This window comes from Cyprinodon variegatus, unplaced genomic scaffold, assembly GCF_000732505.1.
Source record: "Cyprinodon variegatus isolate N-32 unplaced genomic scaffold, C_variegatus-1.0 Scaffold405, whole genome shotgun sequence".
Taxonomy (NCBI): Eukaryota; Metazoa; Chordata; class Actinopteri; order Cyprinodontiformes; family Cyprinodontidae; genus Cyprinodon; species Cyprinodon variegatus.
In genome coordinates this window covers 573,960-600,845 of record NW_015150858.1, presented here as the reverse complement: position 1 = coordinate 600,845, position 26,886 = coordinate 573,960, and the positions used below count along the sequence as shown (strand labels likewise).

Sequence of the window (26,886 nt, the reverse complement as noted above, 5' to 3'; positions counted from 1 at the left end):
TTTTTTTTTTTGGTTGGCAGCCAAATCAGGAGGCGTGAACCAATCAGATGCCGTGTCCAATTAACACCATCGAGGTGTGTGCATTTTTCAGCATGACAACACCATCACTCCGCGCTGTGTAAGAGTCACTGACAGCTGCAATCAGACGCTGCTTTAAAAGCCTGTGCTGAACTCCACATTACATCTACAGCACAACTACAATGACCTTATACTTCACCTTTACTCAACAAAACACAAGATAAAAAAAAAAGTTCAGTTTTACATCCAAATGTTAAGGAATTGGCAGGTAAGAAAATCTGTATGATTATAACCATCGACATCAAAAAGCCGGGCTATTTAAAAAGGTTTGAAATCATATAAAAAGGCATTTATAGGGGTGAGAGACCAAGATTTAGAAATTCAAAGAAAGGATGAAGAAGGCAAGAACAAGAAGGAGAGGACAAGAGGGCATTGCTTTCATTCGCTGCGTGGTAGCTTGACAAATGTTAGCATGAGCCTCTAAAGCGCTGTGACAACCGCCTGCTGAGAGCACAGTCTCGCTAATGTGTCTTGGCATGCCAGCTTCGTAATCACACATTTACATATGCAATGACCTACATTTGCATGTCAGATCACACACTGTCCAGCCTGATTAACAGTGGGCACCTCCCCGCGTGGAGTCGCCCTGGGTGGCAGCAGAGGCCATGCGAGGGCAGAAGAGAAGGCTGGAGGGAGGGCGGCTTTTCTGGCAGCCAAGGGGCCGAGCTGCCAGGCAGGATTATGTCAGCCAGCGGCCCCGACATTAGACACTTCATTAGAGCTAATCTGTTTAGCAGTGGGCAGTGTATGTAAACTTCACAGGCCATTTGCGGCACCTCTTCGCCCCCTGGCCTGGCCTTCAAAGGGCAGCCAGGCCGGGCCTGAGTGACGGCCCGTCTCATCTGTCGCACATGAGCGTCACACAATCAGAAGCTTCAAGCTGAAAGACAAGGCCACAATGAAGACACACACACACCCCAACCTACACATCTACAGACATATAAAAAGGGAAACAGAGTAATGACCCTGAATGAGAAGGGGGTCAGTCTGAATGAATCATGTGCAGAGGATTACACAGCAGACTCGTTTTAGCCATTTTATTATGACATGTTGGTGGAGATAAAGGATGAATTGTAGCATGGACGCAACATTATTACCTGCCCACTGCAAAAGAGGTTTTATATTTCTGTTAAGCAAGCAGCAATCAAAGTTTGCTACATATTTTGAAGTAAATTCTTTTGTTCATTTTGTTTTAAAAGTCCATCAAAATACAACTAAGCATGAAGTGGATAGATCATTTTTGGTCCGACCTACGCAGCAATTTGACAGGAATGTAATGAGTCAAACAGGAAGTGAGAACCAATGGGAAAATACTACTCACCCTCCAAGGAGGAAATTCTAAATACTATGGGCCTATAGTGACGCAAACATGACGCAATTTATGATGAACTTGCAGAAGTCTAAGTTTGCATTTATTCAAACTGGTTTTGGTTTAGAAATCTGGCAGTTACTGCATGTACTCTCACATGAAGACTTAATCTCACAAGTACAACAGACACTATAGTAGCCTCAAATATTTGCTTTAGGAAATTCGTGCATTTAGGGAGACTGGTAAGGTAAAAATTAAAAAAAAAGCATTGCTTTTAAGAAGAGTAGTGAAAATATCCTAATGTTGTTCTACATTTTTAGTAAAGGGAAAAGAGATTAGGTTGATTTAAAAAGTTGGATACTATATGAATCTTGCTAAACAGCATGATTTGCAATGCTAGAAGACATGGAACATAGCCTGTGTGAGGGGGTGGGGGGGTAATTTATCTCACTGGCACCTGTCCACAGAAACTAGGGCTGCAGCCATTTATTCAATTCAAATATACCTTTTTGATCCTAAAGGGAAATTAAATAACAGAATATAACCAATGATGTATAACACAGGATTTGTTAATAAATATATTTAATGATGTCCTCTTTAATTATAAGCTTAGGTTAAAAGAGTTTTGTTTTTTTTTCCCCTTTTTTAGCCAAGAGCTGAGCATACAGGGATACCTTTCCCACATTACCTGTGTGTGTGAGAGTGTCTCCATACTTCTAAATGACTCAGCAGTTGTTTATTAAAACAAGCATAGTAGGAAGATGAACATTAAATGGATGGAAAAAGTAAAAACTATTGATTTAACCATAATGAAAACCAATACTGCCTGATTAAACTTAGATTGAAGCCTCCTTATAACTCTAATGTTTAAACCAGGAGTTTTTGATTTTTAGTACATAAAGTCTCATTTGTGAAAATGCTTCTTTGGGACCTCCAAGTTGGAGAGGTGACATTTTTTAAGACTTTTTGTTACCTTCAATCTCTAGTTGTATCATAAGATGCACTTATCCTCACATTGCTCTGTTTTGATGTGGGGGGAAAGCCAGGATCTATGATATTCAAGCTAGCAGGTTGAGCTAGGCATTGTGGGTAATACCTGAGAGGGACAGTGTACATGAAACTGCCATGGGTAAGTCAGCTAAGGGGGAACTGATGGAGACAGCTCAGCAAGAGAGGGAGACAGAGAGGGAGCAGACAGACAGCTCATTGTAGAAGTGTGATACGAGCTGCCCAATAATGACACTATTGCCAAACACAAGTGACAAGACACATGGAGAGTGGAAGAGGGGATGCACAAGAGTGAAATATGGTGGGGGTGGTGTTGGACAAGCACCAGAGGGAAGAGGGTGTGATGTGACAGCCCAGCAGTGCCAGTATTTGCCACACAAAGTCCAAGAGCAGTAGAGAGGTGCTGCCTTATATGGACAGAGAGAGAAACCGGACGCTTTTTCATAACATACAAGTCTAAATTTAAACCGTAAATGTGGACATTAAACTAATATTTGCAATACTTGCAGTGTTCTCTCAAGTTTAAATATGAAAATTTGGATCCTGAAGATACGTTTGTGGCCCTTTTGACTCTCAGTGTTAAATAACATAAATAACTTTTTTTTTTAAAGTATATGTGAAATAATCTGTCCAGCTTAGAGACGAGAGTAATGCACAATATTGGGTTCTAAATTTGTAATTCCTTAGGGATTACAAACTAGTGTTTAAGGAATCTAACATGCATAGAATACCTTTAAAACATATATATATAGTAAAGTTTTTATTTTTTATCTCAATCTAAAGTTGTCCTAATGCCTGGAAGCACTATTTCGCATTTCACACAAAGAAAATAAAACTTAATAAAACTTAAACCACGTTTTAAAGAATCTTTGTGTAGAGCTGATCTTTTTATCAAATGTTATGGTGTGTTCAAACACGGAGGAGGATGTTACACGTTTGACGAGAGAGAGAAAAGAAAAAAAAAAGGAAAAAAATTCAATTACCATTTGCACAGTGGCTCACACATCAATTTGCTTCATCTGGACTGGAGCCTTTTTAGACCAAGTTTATCAAACATGGGTTGGTCTGGAAGTCCCAAGTGATGGAACTAGATTGTAACTACAAGAACTACTTCTGGTCATCCTTAAAACTCAAAGTCTCAGGCAAAGTTACATGCTGTCAAGCTGTGAAGCCCATATCCAGGAAAATAATACACATTTACCACGATTGCACTATGATAAAGAGATTGTTGCATTTTCATATATGACATCTTGTGCCATTATTGAGTCTATAAAAACACAGCAATATGGGAAGTTAACATATACACTAAGTAGTTGATGAATTGTAATAGTGTTTCCAACATCATAAGACAATAACTCATTAGAAATAACTGTACAGCATAATACACTATGACCTTTCCCATTGAAATTAGTGGGTTGACACAAGTTTTTCAAACACAGGTCGACCTGCTAACAATCGGCCTTTGGCTCCCTTCTCTTTGGAACCTGACCCCCCCTGGCATGCCTATGCGTGTCTGTTGACACCATCACGCTGGGTTAGCATCGATGCTGTCACCAGTGTGACAGAAATCTGGAAAGTAAACAATCAAGGGCAACATGTTACAAAGCCAGGGCGTAGTAAGTGTGCCTTATTGTTTGGCTCTTTTATCTGTCCGAATCCCTCTGACGCAGCGCCATGTTTATCGAATGTAAGCAGTTATTTTGGCTCGTTAGATGAGACACGACTGGCGCATTGTGTTGACGTCTGTTGGTTGCACTCATTGGTATCATGTAAAATTAGCACGTCAACCCTGTTCTGGTGTTCCCACTGTATGTAGATTGGAGCAGAGGGTCAGTGAGCTGTTCGCACTGTCACTAAAAGTTTAATGTATCTGGATTTAAGCGTGTTTTTAGGCCAGTGGGAAAGGGGTATATTAGAATATCTTAAGGAAGCAATACATGAAATTTCAACACTGGTTGAACGTTAGTCATTTCTTGAATGAATCTTGTTTCTTACAATACAGCACCAGTTTATAGGGATGCACGATATTGGGATTTTGGCCGATATCCGATATGCCGATATTTTAAAAATCATGTGGCCGATAACCGATATCGATACTGATGTTAAAGCTGGACAAAAATAAGTAGTCATTGAAAATAGCAGTTTTGTTATCCATTTCTGACACTTTGAAAAATAATATACTCAAATATATTTTCATATGCTGATATCAAATTGATTTTTAAAAACGCGGTATCGATCTATTTTACTTTCAAAATCTCGTGAAATTTCATTGTTCTGTTACAAACTCTCGTGATATTTTGCATATTCTTGTGAGATTTTGTTAGTAAAATAGATCGATACCGCGTCAATATATCAACATATAAAAATATGGCAAAATTTCGTGAATTTTCGGGGGATTTCGTAGCATAAAGATGACATATAGCAATATTTCATTAGTAAAAGAGATTGATATGGTGTTTTTAAATGGCAATATATCAGCATATGAAGATATTGTGATATTTTAATGTATCAATATTTTTTCCCTTGTCTTTAGAAGTTTTTAAGTCTGTAAAAAAGAAGTTTTTGAGGAAGAAGAAGTAGTATATATTATATATATATATATATTATTTTTTTAGACTTTAAAAACTCAGAAGCTGATCAAATATCGGGTTAAATATCGGTGGGGTGGCCGATGTCCAATATTCAGTTTTAAGGCCGATACCGATAGGGGGCCGATTATATCGTGCATCCCTACCAGTTTATTTTGCTGAGTCACTTATTTCTGTAACACTGGTGTTGATTTTTGTAAGTATGCTGTTGGAGAGGTTTGGGGCACAACAAAAGCCGTTATTATTTACTGACAGTTAATATAAAAAAAAAATTCACAATTTCCTGAATGGTGATCATCCATAAAAAGTTGGAGTTTAGTTTTCCTGTCTGACATTTTGGTGCAAGGTTTAGATTTTGAGACCTTATGTATTTTTATTCTAATGAATGTAAATTGAAAACAGAATAGTTGATAGTTTATTTAAAGAGGTACCAGGTTTAATTAACAGAAAATGTACATAATTATCCCCTTTTATGCACTGAAGCATCCTGTTAGTCCAAACCTGCTTCTGATTTCTTCTGAACTCAAAACAAGTTCATCAGTGTACTGGCAGGTGGATTTTTATGTCACACAGTTCAAACAAACTAGCAAACTAGTTTAGATTGAATGCAAGTGACAAAGAGGGGGAGCAAACAGGAAGAGATGTGTACAACAACTGGCAGCAAGGGAGGGGATGGCGCCCACCCTACCAGTCACCAGCCCCTTGAGCGGGCACCATGCAATATTCATCCTCAGCCAGTCAGCCAGCAAGCCAGGCAGCGAAACCGGCAGGAATCACCCCAAAGGTGCTTCTCATTCCTCTCTACTCCAATCGGCTTCCACAACCACACCGCCTTGTCTCAGTGCTTCCTTTCAGTCAGATCTGCGTCTGTCAAACTGTGCAGTGACGGCTGAAATCTGATCTGAGGGGGCCCTCTCAGAAACCCTCCCACTCACTAAGGAGCAAATGCACCATTAAATATGCACATTTTAGCAGTTCATCCCGTTTAACTAATGCATATGCATCATACCTCCGGGACTAAGAAATTATATTGCAAGTAATATGGAGTATCCTTCATCACATATACAATTCAGATTTCTTCAGGAGGAAGCTGGTGAGATTTTTTCTCTTTTTTTTTCCTCCCTTGCTGCCAAGAAAACTGAACCTTAGGAAAGTGTGAAACAGATACAGGACTTGTTGAAAGGCACCCATCTGGATGCTGCTCAGACAATCATCTACATAATCTAACTTTTTCTCTCTCTCCTCTTCTCCATCTCCCATTAAATGTGAAATCGGTTCAAACAGTCTGTGTGAGTGGAAAAAAACAGCAAAACATGATGCAACATAGAAAGTTCACTGTGCCTCTCCAACCCAAAGCAAAAGAATAAGTCAGGCTAGAATTAACACTGATGTAAACTGCTAGAAATAGATTGAAAACCAGGGAGCGAAATCATTAAGCCAGAACAATAAACCATAATCAACTGCTGGGAGATCAGCGAGAGAAAAACAGGCCCTGTTTGGTGTTTGCATAGGGGGAGTGTTGCCAAAGTCAAATTAATTATTAGAGCTTTTATCTGAGGTTCTTCTGCGTGCAACCCAATTATCTTTAATTTTGCAATTACAAATCTTAAAATAAATGAACCCCCTTGGCAATTCTAGTGTTAATGTTGCCTTGCCCTTGCATGTGAAAGAAAAAACAACAACCAGTACTGGCCTATTTTTAGTTAGCTGCTGTTTTTTTTTTTTTTTTTCCCAAAAAGAAACCACATTTACTCTAGGGCATATGGATGAACCTCTTTGTTTAAAGTCTATTCAATACTTATGGAGGCAAAAACATCCTCCTGTAAGGAAATCAATGTGCCTGATGTTCGAGGGCGGTATTAAAACCCAACAATGACCACATCTGCACAGAGCAAGCCGGGGTTGTATCGAACAGAGAGAGGCATGCAGGAAGGCCAGGCGCTGCCAACCTCCTGAGCTCTGATCAATACCAACAACTCGACATTCATCCGCCGCCGTCTATCTCAGAAGCAGGCTACAGCGGTGCGTGGCATGATGAGACTGAAGGGTGCATCTTCACTGATCCAAAGGGGGGAAAAATTGCTTATTTACTGTTTAAATTGTCTTCGAGTATAAAAAGAAGCAAATCATCATAAAGCAAAAAATTAAAAACACTACAAATGATCTTAGTTCATCATTGGTGGAGTGTGCATTAAATTAGAGATGCATCAATATTTATTTTTCCAGGCAAATAGCATTGCCTGCATTTCTTTTAGACTGACCTGCATATTTTAAATATTAAAGGACAATATGTTGTAAAGGAATAAAACATGGGCAGCAAGTGTTCCTCTTAGACTGAGGATGTAGTTTCTAAATCAAAACGAAAATGCAGCAACACCAAAATCATCCTAATTTCACAATCAAAACCTACCCCTTGTTTTTTACTAAACTCAATGTAAAATTTATCATAGTTCATGTTTAATATCAAGGTTCTTGGTTTTAACAGTAGTTTCATGCCATTTAAAGGCAAACAAATAAAAAAATCATCAGTTTTAAATCTTTAAATCAGGCTTTGTTAGCTACTGAAATATGTTAACTGTTACATGATGGCTGGTTTTGAGGATTAGTTGCCCGAGGCGGAGTGTTTCTATCAGCATGTCAATATCACATATTTTTGATGCAGGTCGATATAATCTTTTGGCTAATATGGGATATCGGGATGACAGACAGAATATAGGAAAAGCTGTCAGAAAACAGATAGTAAAAAAACAGCCAGCACTGACCAGAAATTCCTGCAGCTTCTTCTGTCTCGTCCTTCCTTTAATTCTTCTGAAACATTCAGCTGTTGTAATAATGCTGCACACGTCCTCTGTTGTAATGTCCTGTCACTAACTGGCTGTCATATAGAAAGTTAATCCTTGATTAGCTAAAGTGAATTCACTAAAAGGGTTAGCTGATCAAGGCAGCACACGGTGGTTGAATACATAAAATTTTGTATTGAAAGGGGCCAATTTCTCAGTGTCTGAATTTGACAATCAGGTTAAAATATGTTATTTGTTTCCTACTTAGAACTTCAGGGGCACATCCATCTGTTTTCTATGGACTAATTATGTTGTCCAGGCGATGCAAAGTGCTGATCACTGCAACATTTGAACCCCTTAACTTATTTAATAATTCAACTCGGAATATAATCCAGTCTTAGTAAAGGAACACTGTGGTACTGAGCTACATACTAAGAAAAAAAAAAGCTAAGCCTTAAATATGCAAACAAATGTGGGAAAATGAAGTATTTTTCCGCTTAGAAAAGTGTGACCCTTCTACGGCCACAAACCAGACCAACAAATTAACCAATAATCAACCTACAATGATCTGTGGATTTCTTGCATTTTGTTTTTTTTTACTTTAGAACTATGAGCCTTGAGAGTCTTTGTTTATTGTTACCTGAGGTTGAAATACTGGCACGCCTGCTTGTTGTCCTTGTGGGTGCATGTCCATATCCATGGTGCTAGGAGCGTGATCCTGTACACCTCTGGAAAAACACAAAAAATAATTCCTTTAAAAATGATACAAAGCTTTGGCAATGTACAGCAATTCAAGTCAATCTCCACTGACGTTCACTGCCAGACTAGTTAGTGATTGCTGGTGAGATTTGGTTTCAGCAGAACTTGAACCAACGTCATTGCTATCGATTTGACACTCTTTGTGTCTTTGTTTCTCCTCAAGTTACAACATGGACAAGCTACAACAGCCACCAAAGGTAACCTGAAGGAAAGATAGTAATGCCTGACTGCTTTCAGCTGACATTTCCAAGGAAACCAACTGTTTCATCAGTAACTGGTTTAAGCACTTTCGATATTTCTTTTTTTTTCTGAAGAGAAATGCATGTCAGAAGGGTGAGTGAGGAGCATTTAGGAGTATGTCATAGTTCTGTTTAATGGCATGTTTGGGCATGTCACAAAGGGGCAAACTAATTGCGCAAGAAAGCCTGCAGCCAGATGCTTATCTTTCAACAGCACATTAAAAAATAACTGGTACCCTAATATGGCAAGTGGTTTCAACATTAAATTCAGTTGAAATTCAAGGATAGTCTTGGATTATCTTCACTACACCATATATATACATTTTTTTTTTACTTATAAAACATTTATTGCCATTTTGTATACACAGAGTGTATACAAAGCGAAATTTTGTTTTGTACAGCTCTCATGCCATTTCCATTTATTTAAGTGCAGCAGTGATATAATATAAAAACTATGCAATGCTAACAGATAACAATTAACAGATTTTAAACTGCAGGATGCAGCATTCCACATCAACTGAGCCACCTGCAAGTAAACACATTCAAGGTGTTATAGCTATTTGTTTTCTCTATAAATAATGAGTGAAAACATGCACAAACAGAGGAATTACATGGAAAAATATCAAACTTTAAATGAACAGGAAGCAGGGATTTAATAAATGTTCAACTGGTCAGTAAATGGTTACAAGATTTATGAGTGTTTGCATAATGTGGTCCATCTAACCAATACTGACTAATAATGATAAATACAGTTCTCTCTGGTGTGTCATTTTTAATAAAGACTCACATGTAAGAAGAAATAGAAAAGACAATACAAAGACAGCAAAAGTGAACCCACAACAAATAAGAACTGCAATCATAAGAATAGGCAGAATCTGGATTTAAATTGCCTTGGCTGAATCTTTAATTACATTATTTGAAATTAAATGTATTAGTTTGAAAAGTAATTTCAACGCATTCAATAGTTTGAAGATGAATTAATTTGCTTGTAAAATGTATTTTGTTGTGTTTAAAATTGTATTTAATGCATTTTTACTTGCAGTTTTACAAGTTCTATTTCAGCTCAAAAATGAAGTATCTTTGTTTAAAACCGTTTTCAAAAACGGTCAAATTTGGGGCTCAACACTTCACATGATAATAAAACATAATAATACCTTATAATTCCCTAAAAAGAGATGCAGCACATGTAAATAGTAAATCTCAAACATAAAAAAAAATAAATGCAAGATAGGCAGAAATTTTATTTTATGATTATTGATTTAATTTTATGCAGAAGCTTTAACTTTTATACAATTTTTCTTATTTTTTTGTTCAAAGTTATATCAATAAATAAAGTTTTTCTTTATTTTGATAGATTGAGATAATTCTTCTCAACCCAACCCTGTCCCGTTTCCTACTAAATGGGTAACAAAATACCAAGTGGTTCTCAGAGCTGCATAATGTTCTTTTAACACTCAATAAAAAAAATAAAGGGATGGATTTACAAGTGAAACTCATCCTCTCACAGCAAATAAATTTTAAAATGCAGCTATTTTCAAAAATAAACATGGTGTTATACCAAACTAAATTACATCGGTTTTGGGGGTTTGTTTGTTTTTTTGCTTCAAAAATAATTATTAGTGACGACTGCAGAAACTAAACATGTTTCTCAGTTCAAACATATTTCATTTATAAATGTTGAACAGCTGACAAAAGTTCCAATATTACGATCTACTTAAAGTTGCATCTTAGAGCCTCAGCTGAAATTGTGGTTTTCAAACCATGTTAAACACATTTTGATGCAGAGAAAAAAAAAAGACTCAATATTCAATAATATCTAATAGGTTAAATTGTTTTTCTTTGTTTTCACCAAGTGTTCCTGGGGTCACAGAAAACATACTTTTTAAAAATAGCCGTTATTAGCATTAATTCTACAATCAGAGTGTGCTCATATTTATCCATTTATTAAAATAAAAAAAAAGACTCAGAGTTCCATTACATTGGGAATTTCCCTTTTAAAAGGCCTATTTATACTAAATAAATTCAGTGTGAGGAAGTGAGCCAAGGGAGGAAAACAAAAATCATTGTTTTCCATGCCACCAGTGACAGTGTAAACAAACGCTATTTTCTTTCCTGTACATAATGTTATGTGAGATATAAGCTGAAATAAGGCATTTCAGTCATTTAAGTATGGCTACAAAAATATATATATATAATACACTTTAAAATGTTTTTAATAGGTCTCCAGAAAACTTTCAAAATTTGCCTGGAGTAGCACAATGCTAATCTGACTGGCAGTGAACAGCAATGGGTGGGGGAGGGGTAGCTAACAAATTTGGGTGTTTGGGAATATTTCACATAACAAAAACAGTGACAGTGTTTAAAATAACAGACCACGACTTATCACACTTATTAAGGTATTTCTGTTTGAAAACTTTTAAAATGATCATTCAGCAGCACCGACAGGGTGAGATAAGCAGCAATTATTTGCTTTTTTGTGTGTGTTTTCCTATAAAGAATACAACTGAAAAAATCTATTAAAATCTATTAAAAAATTCAAAGGGAAAACAACCTGCAAACAAGTGTAATTATCAGAATGTTTTATCATTTTGGCAAAAGTCTAAATCTGTGTTCCTTTTCAGCTTTAAATAGAGGTAATTAAATGTAAACATTTAGTTTTAATTTCCTATTAATACCCTCACACCATAAAACCAGGGTATTTGTAGGTGAGTTCTTCATTCTATGTTTTTGAAGTCCATTTAAACTGATTTAAAACTGTACAATATATCAAATCGCAGCTATCTTCCAATTTTTTGGTCTAATGTAGCACTCAGACGGTGTTGGTTGCAGGCAATATTTGGTAGAATATTCCAATTCAGGTGCGATAAATTCACATTCTGCATGCCAGAAGAATATTTGGTCAATTGACTTTTTTTGCCCCCGATGCAAAAAGCTGATCCATATTTTAGTGGTTGAGATGCTTAAGGTCATAAAAAATTGTAGGGATGTTAGGATGATGGAAAACCAGAGAAGAATGAGGAAAATGGGGCTTAATCCCAATCAATGTCACCATCGCAGTCTTCAATACCATCCTAATAAGGAAATACCTACTTCAGGCTAATATGCCATTTAATGCTCTGAAAAAAAATTATGAAGTTCCACAAAATGCAATTTCAATTGTATGCAATGTGTTTTTCTCAGAGCTATAAAAACATTTATTTCCAAATTTGATGACGGAAACATGAAATGTGAGGAAAAAAGAAATAAGCAGGCCACAGCAGGGATGATGAAGGACACAGAGCAACAGATGCACAACTGAGAAAAGTGCTGGAAGAGGGAAAAGGGTACGATCATAACCCTCATGAGTTTGTGGTCCTGAGAGAGACAAAGCGGGGCTGTGCACCACAGAGGCTGGCGCTGGCTTTTGCTCTTCTTTAATCCACATTTCCTGCATCCTGCATAATTCATTAAAAACAGGAGAACAAGAAAAACCCAAAAGAAAGAGAATGATGATGATAAAAAAGGTGGATTGAGGCTAACTGGAAGAGAGTGTGTCAGTAGAAGGGTCCTGGCATTGTTCGCTCTAAGAAGAACTTTGCTAAATCAGCTCGTAATCTGGGGACAATAAATATAAAGACATACTGACTAGCTCGGCTTTGAGGAAGAGAAAGAGTGAAGGGCAAGTAACGGAGTGAACAAGAGAGGAAAAATGCAATGTGACACTATCAGGCCTGGGCGTAGGATGGGAAGGAATCAAAGCCACCTTTGAGGAGCCAGAAGAAGACGGCAAAAGTGCTGGAAGAGTGGTGTCCATGATTACAAGAAATGGAGAACCTTTGAGTCTGGGCTCATGAAAGCCTACCCCAGGCCTCCTCTCAAACCCCTGCCTGACTAACGCTGATGATACACAAAGAGAAAAAGAGACTGAGAGAGAGGAAGAAAGCCTCTAATGATGGCGGGGTCCGGATACTACAGAAGCGGCACACTTTTCAATTCATTTTAATCACTATTCAAAATCATTAGCCCAAATGTGCAAGCGCTCGTGTTCATTGGGCCATGAGCTGAGAGGGAGACCGAGAGGGGAAGAGGACCAATTACACCTCAGCATGCTAGCTAGTTTCTGAGGTCTTTTACTAGGATGGTCCAAGAATTGACAGAATAGAAAATGAAGAGCGGATATTTTTCACTGTCGCTCAATCTATGAGAAAAAAAGAAAAGAAAAAAAGAGGAAACAGTCAGTGATGAAAGAAGAAGTTCTGAAACAACTCTGAAAGCCAAGTCAAACAACTCATCCTGATGCTAAAATCTGCCAAACTTTTTTCATAAGAGTATTAAAGAATCTTAAACAATCAGAGGATGGCTCGTTTAAAATTTCTGTTTATCCTAAAGATTCAACCTGCTTTATGCCAAATGTAGCTTTCCTTGAGTAAATCTGTCAATAAACATTTATACTGGGAGCAGATGAAACATCACACCCTGTGTGAGACAGCAGCTGATGTAAAACAGCTTAACTATTAAAATCAGAAACTAAAGACATTCAGAGTTAATGTTTAAAAAGTCTTTAGCATCTTATTATTAAGTAGCATAGTTAGTATGGTCATCTTAATGTAAATCTTTGGCAAAATCCCAAACCAGCCCTTAAGCACTAACCCTCTATTTGTGCGTTCCCATGGAGGGTGCGCCACTTAAGGGCCATCCCTAACTAGTGGGTAGGGTGAGTGGACCGTGCAGCCCTTAAATAGCTAGCCTTCATCAGTGCAGACTCCTTGGAATTTGGCAGCAGACGTAACAGCAGCCCGATGGTGGATAAAACACATATCGCTAAATGTAAGTTCCACTGATTTGCTGCATCTTTGTCACACTGACAGAAAATCACAAGTTAGAATCTGAAACAAACATAATTAATTCCGAAATGGAAGGTCCTCTCTGAAAGTTTTATCTGACTGTATACAGTTGTTTTAAGAAAAAGGCAAATGTTTAATGTTGTTAAACACTCAGATGATGCACACTACTGCTTACATTAAGTCATCTTTCCCCAGGAACATCATCCACACCGCATAGAGCTGTCGTGGCTTTTATTTATATATATATATATATATATATATATATATATATATATATATGTTCAAGATCACTTTTTTTTACCAATAACAAATAAGGGCGATGAAGAAGGTTCTGGTCTGAAACCAACTTCTTGGCACGTCTACTACAAATGTCTAAAGAATATGCAGAATCACTGAGAAGTTTTCTTGCCTATTCAAACACGTCTGCCACGGTGGGCATGTTTGGTGTCAGTTTCCTTTTCCATGTCGCATTCTTCTCATATTCAGAATGCTGATGATGTCTGGACTGCTATGGCATTTTGTGCCACTGACCTGAGCCTGATGTATGTTGTTTAAACTCGCACCTCTTCAGTCAAAACCTGTCTGCTGCACGCTCAACTCTGAAACTCTGCTCTACTGCCTGTTCTCTCTTGCTTGAATGCTTTACTTCCAACACTCCGTATCATTTCTGCGTGCTGGCTGTGCCGTTTTCACAAGTTTTGGTGTTAAATGTCTATTGGCCAAACAACGAAAATCAGCTTTTCTGTCATCTTTGGCTGAAAATGTTCGGCGGCCAAATTTTTGGTGCAGCCCTAGTCGATTCTCATATCCACAGAGAGAAATGCTATACCGTAAATATAGAATTTCTTAGATTCTATAAACTGAAATCTCCATCAACCTTTCATGGATAAGTCACGTTAACAAAAACCTTGAACCCTCATCTGCATTTACCCCTCTGCACACCTGCACATTTGTATGCCTTGTATGCTAGTTTTCACTTTACATGCTCTTCTGACGTCTATAGCTGGGGTGGAAAAAGAGCTCAAGCACAAACAGGTGTCAACCACTGGCCCCCACTCCCCCCTCTCTTGTCCTTTCTACATCCCTTCCTTTCGTGCTCTGCTGGGCTCCGGTTCTGCTTGTCTGTTTAACACAAGCTGGCACGTGGCTAAAAGCCTGGGCCACTTCCCTATCCCATTGTGCCTCCTACTCCAATGTGGTACTGAGGGGCCTCTCGAGGCTGGGGGCCCTTTGTTGCCGGTCTGTCACTTAAGCAGGTGCCTCATGGTAAAGGCAGGAGCCAGGCAGCCCGTGCTCCTTCGTTAGCGTGAAACATCGTTTGATGTGATCGTTTCATCAGCCAGAGATGGCTGCTAAGGAGGATGCTAATAATTACTTGAAAAACAAAAACATTCCACTTAAGCTTGTAAAAGATAAACTCCAATTTCAATGATAAAAGCCGAGTGACAGGCAGCCATGGTACCCGTCGAAAGAAGACCGCCAGCCACACCACTTCACTCTTTTTATTCTCCTCACTTCGATTACAAGGTGAAAAAAAAAAATCATCCCGTCAATCACAGAGAATAAACAAAGTATTCAGAAAATACGTCTGCGTATGGGTAGACAAAATTATGTGGGCAAAGTATGCAAAAATAGAGCAGCATTTAAGACAGCTGTGTTATCCCCTAGGAACAAGCTTAGTGTGTCAATGAGCAGGCTGTGTGAAGCACAGAGCCCACCCCCCCAGGCATTAAGGAGAGGGGACCCTGGGGGCTGATGCTGTGCATGCACACCCTCACTGCTTTCACAGCCTTTCAAAATGCCACATCACCGTCAGTCTTCCGTTAAAATAGAAACTGAATGCAAAATATGTTAAGGAAAAAGCAAATCAGTGGCTTCTAATTTAGGCTAGTTATTCAAACTGCAAGTGATGCCACAAGTTCTCAGGAGCTCAGAGAAAACTGACTAAATAAGCATGACTTTAGGCAAGTAAGCATTCATAACTATCCTTCATCATCTCTGAATAAATGATGTCTGGATTTATAACCCTGAGATGAAAACAGTTTAAGAGTATATCTTCTGTGATACTTGCCAAGTTGAAGTATATATATTTTATCTTTACGACGGTTATTAGCAAATATAAAAAGGGTAAAATTTATATTGATTAGGTGGAAGTTTAATAATGGAAACCAATAAGTCTATCTGCCATGGTGGACAGCAGGTTGGGTTTTAAATCTGCTAACTGAGCTGTGGTGTATGTCTGATCTTTGTGCTTCAAGTTTTTTAGGTTTTTTTAATAGGAGATCTCAAATGTTTTCTGAAATGTATTGGTCTTTAAGTGTTTAATGGCCCCAGGAGATTCCACTGCAATTAAGGTTTATCACCAACTTTTACAAGGCCATTTAAAAAACATTTCAATTTGATTGTTTTACATTGTCACAATTGACATTGTGGAGAGCATGATCTCTTCTGCCATCATCTGCTGGGGAAACAGTATTATAGCTAATGACCTTTAAAAGCTCAACAAGCTAACTAAGAAGGCCGGCTCTGTTCTAGGAACTCCTCTGGAACCTATGGATATTATTACACAACGGAGAATTCTTCATAAAGTGAAGAACATTATGGAAAACAGTGAGCATCCTCTTCAGAGGATTTTTTTAACAGTCAGAAGCGTCTCCAGATCCGGTGCCAGACAGACTGATACACAAGATCATTTACTGTCTGAAAGCTGTAGTAAACGAAATTTTGTTCTGTATACATTCTGTGTATACAAAATGACAATAAAAGTTGTCCAAGTCCAAGTCAAAGATCCTTCCTGCACATAGCTAGCAACACCTGTTTAAAAAATAACCTTAGTTACTGCACCATTAATTTCCCTTTGGGAGTAATAAAGTTATTTTTGAATTGAACTGCACATTTGGCAATGATAGCTAGGAGGAATCTATATCAAACTTTTAAAGAGTTTCCAAATAGCTAAAACTGTCTTATGGAGGTTATGCAGTTTAATTTTTGCTCCTAGCACCACCTCTCCCACCAAGCTCTGCAGCACACTGCTGGTCAACCGGTTATACAAAGACCAATAATGTGAAAGAAAATTAAATGTTTGGAAACATTACCTGTGGTGAAAAACTGAAATGAAATCGTGTAGAAAGTAAAGCATTCTGTTAAAAACATAAAAATTCATGAATCATTAGTAAAACCTGGATGTCTGATGCTGATGGGAAAGTACAGCAGTCATGCAATCTGAAAGTTGTGGGTCTAAATCCAGTCCTACCTGGATCGAGAGTAACTGAAACTATATAAAACTAAATCTCAAATATTTTATCAATCAGGTGGCTATCTGATCCATACTATCGTTTTTATTGGTTAATCTTAACCATTAGACCCATAAAGAGCTCTGATTCTAAGGTGTAGTAGAACTCCCACAATAATAAAGGTGGTTGTGGTTCAGTTCTGCACAAATTCTGTTTACCTCAGAGCAGACATGAAGTCTAGTCTGGCTTTACATGTGTTGTTGGACCATTGCTGTTTTTACAGAGATTCAGCCCCTATACTATCAAAGCCACATAGAGTATTTACCTCTATAGTATCATGGCTTTTCCTATGTTTTAGCATGTGCATGAAAGCAGTCATCCTCAGTGAAAGTTGGGCTCACATTCAATACTGCAACTAAAACCGAGGATAATTTATAAACTATATAGTACTTTTACAGTATTTAGCGAAAGTTTAAGAAATGAAAAAAGTTTTTTGCGTGACAGTACATTATTTAGCCATTGCTGCATCTAATCTCAGTACTTAGAGAAGAACGCCACCAAATTAATTTCCATTTGAATTAAAGACACACACCCAAAGATACACGACACATAAAGACGAAGATCCCAAGGCTTTAGGTTACATTCGTGCCCAGTGGCCACATTCATAGTCTTTCACGTTGCTGAACATAGGCCCTGCACAGCAGAGCAGAGATGCCAGCCCTCCAGGACCAGCTAGGGCTTTGTTTGTGAGCCATGTCACTGACCGACCACCAAATTAGCTTCATCACCTCTGGCACAAAGATATTAGAAGTGACATATGGTACCGCAGGCCGTGGCTCTGTTTTTCTGCTTGGCTAGAGGGCTAATGTAATAAAAATATTTATTAAATAAAAAGGCAACAAATGAGGATGGGCTGCGAAAAACAATATCTGTGTTATTTCCTTTATAAAATCCAACTAAATCTGAAACTGGATCCCAAAAAGTATGATAGTATTCAGGTATTATACAAAATCATTGAGTTAAATGCAATGTCACTCATTTTAACAGAGTAAGATAAAAATAAATGATTTTTAATGTAGATGTTATGAGTAAAACAAGTCATATTAATGATTAATTAATTAATGGCTTCTGATGAGTCAATATTGTTATGAAAACACGATAGGATTATAGATATTTTTTTGACTTTATGGCACAGAAACATTGTTTAGTCATGTTTTTGTTCAACTCTTCGGCACTGTGACAGATTTTAAAATCTAACTTTAATTGTATCAAGTGATTCATCATAAATATATGTGTTGTATCTATGTATTTATGTATTTATAACAGTTTTCAAGGCTGCACTTTAAAAAAATTAAATTGTTTAGAGTTGTTTTAAACCAAATTTCTTTTTGTACACACTCATGTATACAAAATGGCTAAATTAATCTAAGTCTAAATTGACGTCCTCATTTTTGTTGAGTTCCTGGTTTCAGATAACAATATTTTTCCATGAGAAAAAAAAACTGCATGATCTCTCCACAATTTAAATCCTGTATAATAAGCAACATAAGCACTGGTTGTCACTGGTACTTCCTTGCATCTAGAAGCAACTGGTTATATAACAAATATATTCTGCTTTTTCCAATGCATCTGTGGGATGCATCCAGCAACCCAGCAGGGCAGCTGAGAGGCTGCTTATAACAGGTGTGAACTCTGCTCACATGGGCAACTGATATGGCTAAGCATACTAATCCTGCACACCTACTGTTGTTTTTATCCCAGTGATGGCATGGAGACCGCAGATGTGGAGGATCAGGATGAGGAAGCACATCTGCAGTTGATCAACAGCCTGATTATTTATCTGATTATTCAAATTTTTCAGCATAACATTGGCTGTCTTAACACCTTAACACCTCTTTCTATACTGTGAATAAATAACTAAAGTCAGTAGGTGGTAATTAAAGTACATACAATAAGTTAAAATAATCTCAGCATATGATAAACATTAGACTTAAATCTGAATATTCATATGCAAAGTTGCATTAGTGTAGGGATTTATTTGAAAGTGTTGAGACTTCTGTGACTTGTCCACCTAACATAATCTGTTGGCATTACCAAATATATAGATTTTGGTGATGCAAGTTATAGTTGAATGAATGACCTGAAGGCGCATTCAGATGAACCAAAGTGATCTACTTTTCGGAGCTTCTGGGAGTTTTCCTAAAACTGATTGTCTCCCCAAGCCAATACAGTTGTGCATAACGAACAATTTAGCAACAGTCTGTAATGTTACGATTCACTTGTACTTTTATTGTGAAAGGTCGACGGCGGAACCTTCACTGCAAATGCTATGGGTTGTTAGGGGTAACGGCAGGTCCAAATTGAAGAATGTAGGAGGCTGATAAGATACTGAATATTGTGAAACAATCATTCCACTCACTAAATAAAGTAAACATTCCTACTGTTATATTCAATGCCAGCACAGGAATTGCATGTTATGTTAGGAAATAACTTCATATTCTGAAACAGCAGCGCTAACATCTGCTAGGGTGGTGATGTCACTGGCCGAAATAAAACACATCTTAAAAACCAAATCAGCACAAACAACAGTTTTTTCTGCACAAATCTAGTAGCATTGAAAAAGTAGACAATTTTTAATTAACTCTTGGCTTAATGTTGGGATAGCTGACCTCTGGGTGAACAAAAAAATTATCTTTGATACATTTGAAGCAAAAGTAGCACACACTGTCTTATTTATTTAATTATCATTTTACAAATGATAATTTTAACTTCAAAAACCTGCTCTAACAAAGCACTAACCATTAAGACTATTAATGGCTTCATGCAGCTGAAGCTCCTCCTATTTGATGAAGCGGTCCAGGGTGCAAACACTGCATTTGAAATGCAGAGCCAGGGCTCGTGGAAATCACCCCCTGCACTGTGTGGTGTTTTTGTTTTTTGTTTTTTTTTTTTGTTTTGGCAGAAAACCAAATTTTATTTCATCAAAAGTCCAAAAAAAAAAAAAAAAAAAAATTGTAATTTTCAACTTATTTTCCTAAAAGTAAAACCTTGGTGCTTCTCCCATTCCCTTAAACCAGATCTTCTTCCTCTCCTTAAATTGCTTGATGCAGTTAGACTGCGTTAGCACAAAAATCTATCTAAGAGCAAATGACAAGCGCAAGATGTCCAAATCATTAGTAACGTGAGAGCAGCGGTTCCCAGGCATGTCTTGTTACATAGTTAACTGCTCAAGAAATGTCCATGGTTATCTGGTTGGTTTTTCTTGGAATAAGCCTTACTGTAGGGTCTATGAGGGAAGGACCACCACCCCTTATCCCCTTCACAGTTAGTTAGCAACAGAAAAATCTAAACCACTGAACCCCAAAACAACCTTGGCTGCATCCAGTCACTGAATAAGGAGAACAAGACATATGAACATTAGATGCAGACATAACTGTAAGACTAGATGTCTATATTGACTGTATGTAACCACGGGGCTAAAGGAACACAGCTTCACTAAAAACATGAAATCTAAATAAATAAAATCAAGCTTTTGGTCTGGCTGTTGTTTAGCCTCAAACTGCTGCTGAACATACAGCATTACTAACCAGATCCAAGTCACTCCAGCTCAGTCAAAGGTCAGACATGACACCACTGTTTCATACAAACATGTCCATGCAGTCATCTGCATGTACATGCATACATTTAGTTTGTCATCATTTATTCTATTTGCCTGTTATATGACACTAATGTAAACACGGGGATCAGTTTAGTCTAATTTCAAACAAAAACGCATATATCGTGCCCAAATTAAAATAGAAACATCAAGCAATGTGAGCATAGCACATGCACTCACACAAAATAAAAAGTTCAGTGTTTATTTTTATTCCTCAGGCACTCATCCCTCTTTGCATGAGTGCATTACGGCACACCGTCACAGCATGCCAGCGTGTGAGCGAGTATGTGTGTAGCTGACGATCAGAGAATAACGTTCCCCCTGAGGGGTCGCACCTCTCTCCTTGCCCTCCTCCCTTATATGCTCCTCTCTGCTTTACGCCTGCAGGGATTTCCTTTTTCAGTTCAGAAGAGATGTCAGACCTGTTCCACCATCCCTAACAGAGGCCGGACTCTGCCCTACATTCCCCCAGCATCTGTGAAACTCACCACATCCAACTCATTTTAAGATGCCAGGGTCATGGGAGGTTTAGTGGGGTAGGACCTGATCAAAATATCTTAAACTGGAATCTGAATATTTCATATCCTAGTCAGCCCAGCGAATACCTGTATATAAACTTTCACAGCTGTCTGTGTTTTATTCAACCACAAACATAAAGCAGTAAAGCTTAGATAGATTACATGTTCACCAACAGCTTTGTTTCACTTAGTTCAAGACTTATCACAAGCCTCTGACCAACCAGTATAAAAAACAGGTGCGTCTGATGAGTTAAACTGCACAGGCTTTTTCCTGTAGATGTGACCTGAACAGACCAAATCTGACTGTAAAAAGAACAAAAAGAACTAGGAGGTCTTCCTGTACAAAATCAGGAAATAACAACAACAGGAAATAATAACGGAGTCCAACACATTACCTCAATTTCAGTCAATGCTAACTTCCAGGAAGAAATTTCACCTTTGAGCAATAAAACTGGAAAAACTTTGACAAGTAGGTGTTTGAAGACAATCTTCTGATATCTGCTTACAGTAAAAGTTATAGTTTCAGATCATTCAGCTGTGTTTAATAAGAGTAAAGAGACACCATGACATCATGAAGCAGTGATTGCATGCAGGCAGTCACCCATTCAAGTTTCCTAAAAAGTTGATTTCCTAGGAACACAGTAATCCCCCTGCTTAAAGATGCTAAATAATTTGGCATGTTAGTCAATTTTTTCTTGATATAGGGCAGCTTTTGAAAAAACCATTTGAATGCAATTTTATCTCAACGAATTTTATGAATCAACACTGCACAATCGAGAAAAAAAACAAAACAAAAAACAAATCTCTTTGCTTATATGAGTATTTACTCAGCTAGTTCTTGCTAATCGAAATGCCAAAAGACGGCAGCAGATTCAGTTCAGACTATTTTTTTTCCAAATCACAATCTCACAGCTTACTAGCAACTTTCTGATCTAATTTATCCTACAGAAAACTCAGGGTAGGTTTATTTATATCAGAGCCTGGGTTCAGAAAATGAAATCGTCAGTTTCCAAAATTGCAGAGAAATACAGACGCAAGGAAAGGGAGTAAGATCCACAGAAAAGAGAGAAAAGCTCCCCAACAGGGCTTGAAAGCAGCTAAACCAGAGAGGTCTTCCCTGCCACTTTCACACATTAGAATATTAATATTTATGAGACTTCCTGCCCCCCCCCCTCCCTTCTGTTTTTCCCTCAGACGATTTAAACATGAAAAACTTGAAAAGCGTAAATTCCAGGAGTTGCGTATCACAGTTTGACCTGGAGCCACACAGCAGACACCAGCCATGACAGACTCGCTGTTCAAAGCAGGCGGGAGCTTCTTTCATCACGGGATCCTGGTGGTTTTTTTGGGGGTAGGGGGGGTTTACAGTGTGACACCACCAGCCCATGCCATCTGCCTCTTTGGAAAAATCTGAACTTCAAGATGTGCCTCCTGCTAGTGCGTTGTTTTTAGGTGGGCTTCACAACCAAAGCCCAGCGTTGTGCAAGCTTTTGCTGCTAAGCTTCTTGCTGACTGCTGTTTTCAGCCAAGCCTCGCAGTGTGGCGCAATGTTAAATATTCACTGGTAAACTGACAAGCCAGAACCAGTTGGGAACCCTGCCAGGAATTCACAGTACTACAGCACGAGATCCCCCCATTCCTCTTCTCCCTCCTCCGAAAACACAACTCCATAAATTAATCTTTATTCCACAACCAGTCCAGAAGCAGACCAACCAACCTCCATCCTAAAGCAACAAGCCCACTTCCTGGAAGCCTAATCCCAAGCAGCTTGGAGCTTTTTTCCCCAATTACACTTGAGGCAAACATTCATTATTAATTTGAGGAATACAAATTAACAGTTCGATTCTGCTTTTAAGACATGGATTAACGTCACTCATCTCTATTGCAATCAACATCTGTAAAATATTTTATTTAGAGCCTTAATACCACACTGGCAAAGGTCTTCCATCGTTGGCTTGGCAGGACTTCTGACGGAGCCAGCCGGCAGCGCCATCCAGTCCTAACCCCTGCTGCTGCAGCTTCCTGCTGCGCCGGGGGAATCAGGCTGCCTGCCCCCCTGACAAAGGGCCAGGAGGCTGGGGAGGAAGCCCCAGGTAGGCAGGACCTCCAAGAGTGGGAAGCCAAGAAACTAGGGAGACAGACTTTGAGAATTACAACACAACGAGGATAAACTTAAGAAGAAGAAGTAAGGAAATGTGGTGGAGAGGGGTCAGGGACTGGTAGGCAACAAGACTGAAGATTCAGAGATGAAAAACCAGCAAAGAAGGAAAAAGCAGGGATGTGCGGCATTGAAATGGGGAGACAAAGGGGCTTGAGGGCAAGTCGGCCAGCAGGAGATGACAGAAGCGTCTTGTTATGACTCTTTTTGCTTTTTTCAATGCCCCCAAGCCTTCAGCACAACCTCAAAGCCCTAGGCCAAACTAGGAGACCAGGGAGACCAAGGGAAACTGCTGTGAGTCAGGGTACAAACAGCAAGGGAGGGGAGGAAGGACAAAACACTCATCTTACACATCTTGGTTACAAATGAGACAAAGTGAAACGCAGACAATAATGTCAAAATGATTTATAAACACCAAAACCCATTTAATATTCATGCTGTGTTAACATTGTTGCTAAAAGTAAAAAAATAATTAAAAAAAAAGGTTAAAACACACATTTTAAGTTTAACAGTGTTTAAAAGAGGAAGTGGAAATTTAGCAGATATAAATTTTCTGACGGAGTAGCTGCGACGAGGTAAACACTGAAGCTTCGGCATGAATTAATTATACAACTTTAACTCATAAGTAGATTTCAAGCTAAAGAAAATTGTTTATAAGGATTTCTAATATATTAGCACTAATGCTGGTACGGGTTGAATAATCTTTATTTCCATTTTGCTGCCATTTGTTTGTTTCTGGTGCTGGAGGAACAGGGAATAGGGTCATTTTTGTTTTTTGGATTTTTTGGGCATTTAACTGAAGCAGAGCAGAAATGTTTGAGTAGAGGCAGCCCATAAATAGACATGTCATATATTAAAATCTGCCCAAAATTTTCATACCATTTCATCCAATGTTTGTAAAAATGTTAAAGAATATTTTATCATGGCTGAGGGAAAACCATTTCCACCTTAAAATGCTCCTATTTTTCCATTTTTTTTTTTCTTGAATGCTTTAGAACTTCACATATATATTGGTTAAAATGTACAGGAAGTATGTGAAATGTGTGGTTTTTTTGGGTTACTTTTGTATCACTTTGTGACAGGAGAGGCTTGCATTTTTCTCAAAGCAACAGGAGTGTTGACCCTTGCATTATACACGCTCAGCTGCATTGATTATCAACTGAACATAAATGGGTATCATTGGTAGAGATGCTCTGGTCATGTTCTTTTGTATCCAATTCAACGTAAGAAACAACTTCAAATTGGTAATTTACATATAAAAAGTTAAAATCGTACACTTTTTTAAAAACCTGATGGATAGCTTTTATGTTTACACATGGAGAATGCAGCCAAACTATACATTCAAATTCATCTGTACTACAAGCTCTATATTAATGGTGATTTTTTTTTTTTTTTTCAATTTAGCTCCCTAGACAGACATGTTGAGAACTTTGCAGCATCCTTTCTCCCGTAAAACAAACATAATTTAACAATCTTTTCTAGGGATGCACGATATAATCGGCTCCCTATCGGTATCGGCCTGTATCGGCCTTAAAACTGAATATCGGACATCGGCCACCCCACCGATATTTAACCCGATATTTGATCAGCTTCTGAGTTTCTAAAGTCTAAAAAAAAAATAAATAAAAAAAAATACTACTTCTTCTTTTTTATTTTTACAGACTTAAAAACTTCTTAAGACGAGGGAAAAAATATTGATACATTAAAATATCCCAATATCTTCATATGCTGATATATTGCCATTTAAAAACACCATATCAATCTCTTTTACTAATGAAATATTGCTATATGTCATCGTTATGCTACGAAATCCCCCAAAAATTAACGAAATTTTGCCATATTTTTATATGTTGATATATTGACACGGTATCAATCTATTTTACTAACAAAATCTCACAAGAATTTGCAAAATATCACGAGAGTTTGTAACAGAACAATGAAATTTCACAAGATTTTGAAAGTAAAATAGATCGATACCGCGTTTTTAAAAATCAATTTGATATCAGCATATGAAAATATATTTGAGTATATTATTTTTCAAAGTGTCAGAAATGGATAACAAAACTGCTATTTTCAACGCTTATTTTTGTCCAGCTTTAACATCAGTATCGATATCGGTTATCGGCTACATGAGTTTTAAAATATCGGCATATCGGATATCGGCCAAAATCCCAATATCGTGCATCCCTAATCTTTTCACTTAGAGTAGGCTGATAAGACTCAAGCAAGGATCTTTCTCCTCTTTCTCATAAGATAATTTATGTTTTATTTCATTTTGGTTGCACTAAACAATGTGTTTACAACAAATACAATGTATTTCTCCCTAATGGAACAAAGAAATTCATGAATAAGAGAACTCTAATTAAAAGACAACTCAGATTTATCCAGATTTGTGGCCCCTTTAAACAAAATCCATTTAGACATTTCTTTTTTTTTTTTTCTTTTTTTTTTTGACATTTCAATGCTCTACTGTAGACTGGAACCTGGTTGAGATCTGAGTCAGGGTTAAAGTGGAAATAAGAAGGACAGATATTTATTAGAAAATAAGTTTACAGTAAAAACTAATAAAACTTTGAAAATTTGCTCCATTTAAAAAGGTTTTAGGAGCTGTTTAAAAGGGTTCAAAGCATACTCCTTTTAGGACAAGTGTATGGATTGTCCACTTGTGAAAGCAATTACAATTTCAAACGACACCTTACGGACTTTTGTAATCGTATAAATAATTACAACAACACAATAACAACCTTTAGCCATTAGAAATAGTGCAAGAATAAGAAAAAAAGTCAAATGTTCAGATGATTATACAATGAACAAGAGGTGGGCAAGATAGATGATCTGTCAAAACATGCAAATTGTTGTTCTTCTGCAATAAATCCAGAATGAGACATTTAGTCGTGTTTGTGGTGAGCCATGAACAAATGCCCACAGCGCTGTCAGCAATGAGACACACAAACATACACAAACCGTATTCTTCCTGCTCAAAAAGCTAAATCTTTTGGCTTTTGTCTCATGTCATGACAAATGTGTGCCGTCACCAATGTCGTGTTTACAGTGGCATATACCATCTTGTAATTATGCTGTGAAAGTAAACTGTATCCTGCAGCATTTGGATATGCTCCAATGGGTGTGATGAAAAGTGATGGAAAAAAGAAGAAGAAAAATCCAGAGTGATAGCCAGTTAAAAAACTGGATTCTCCCATAAAGCCTTTAAATTACAGCTCAGTTCTGCCAAGAGTCCAAATGGTAAATTCCACTAACCTAAAGACTAGAGCTGTGACTATAGTACAATCAAAAAGTTTAAAACAAGAATAACCTTATCCTAATACTTTCTTTATGATAAATCAAGAATAAATGTCGATTAAAGCTGATAATGATGAGTAAGTTTTAAAATGTGATCATTCTGTTAAGAAGTGAATTCAACTTCATCTTTGAAATAATTCTTCTACTAATTTAATAATCTATTGATGGTTAACTGGATTATATAGACTCTAAAACATGCTTTTTTTGCCCCTTCCTCATTAAAACAAAATAAAATAAAAAATTATAAATACTTTGCATTTAAGATTAAAAAATAAAAAATAAAAACTATCAGTCAATATGCTCCATTGACTGGAAATGTTTTAGTTTCGCCAGGTTTAAATTCTGTAAAAAAGTATTTTTTTAAAGAACCTTTTGCTACCCGATTATGAATAAATCTTAAAAATAATCAACAGATTAATTGATAAGTAAAATAATCGC

General features: G+C 37.5%; 1 protein-coding gene across 1 annotated transcript in view; it reads right to left on the bottom strand.

Moving 5' to 3' along the window:
- Positions 1-26,886, bottom strand: part of nek7 (NIMA related kinase 7) — a 96,010-nt gene that overhangs the window by 56,131 nt on the left and 12,993 nt on the right. The window contains exon 2 of the mRNA XM_015387877.1: positions 8,404-8,491. Coding sequence (XP_015243363.1) covers positions 8,404-8,463 — 60 coding nt within the window. The 5' untranslated portion in view covers positions 8,464-8,491. The remainder of the gene's footprint in view (positions 1-8,403; positions 8,492-26,886) is intronic.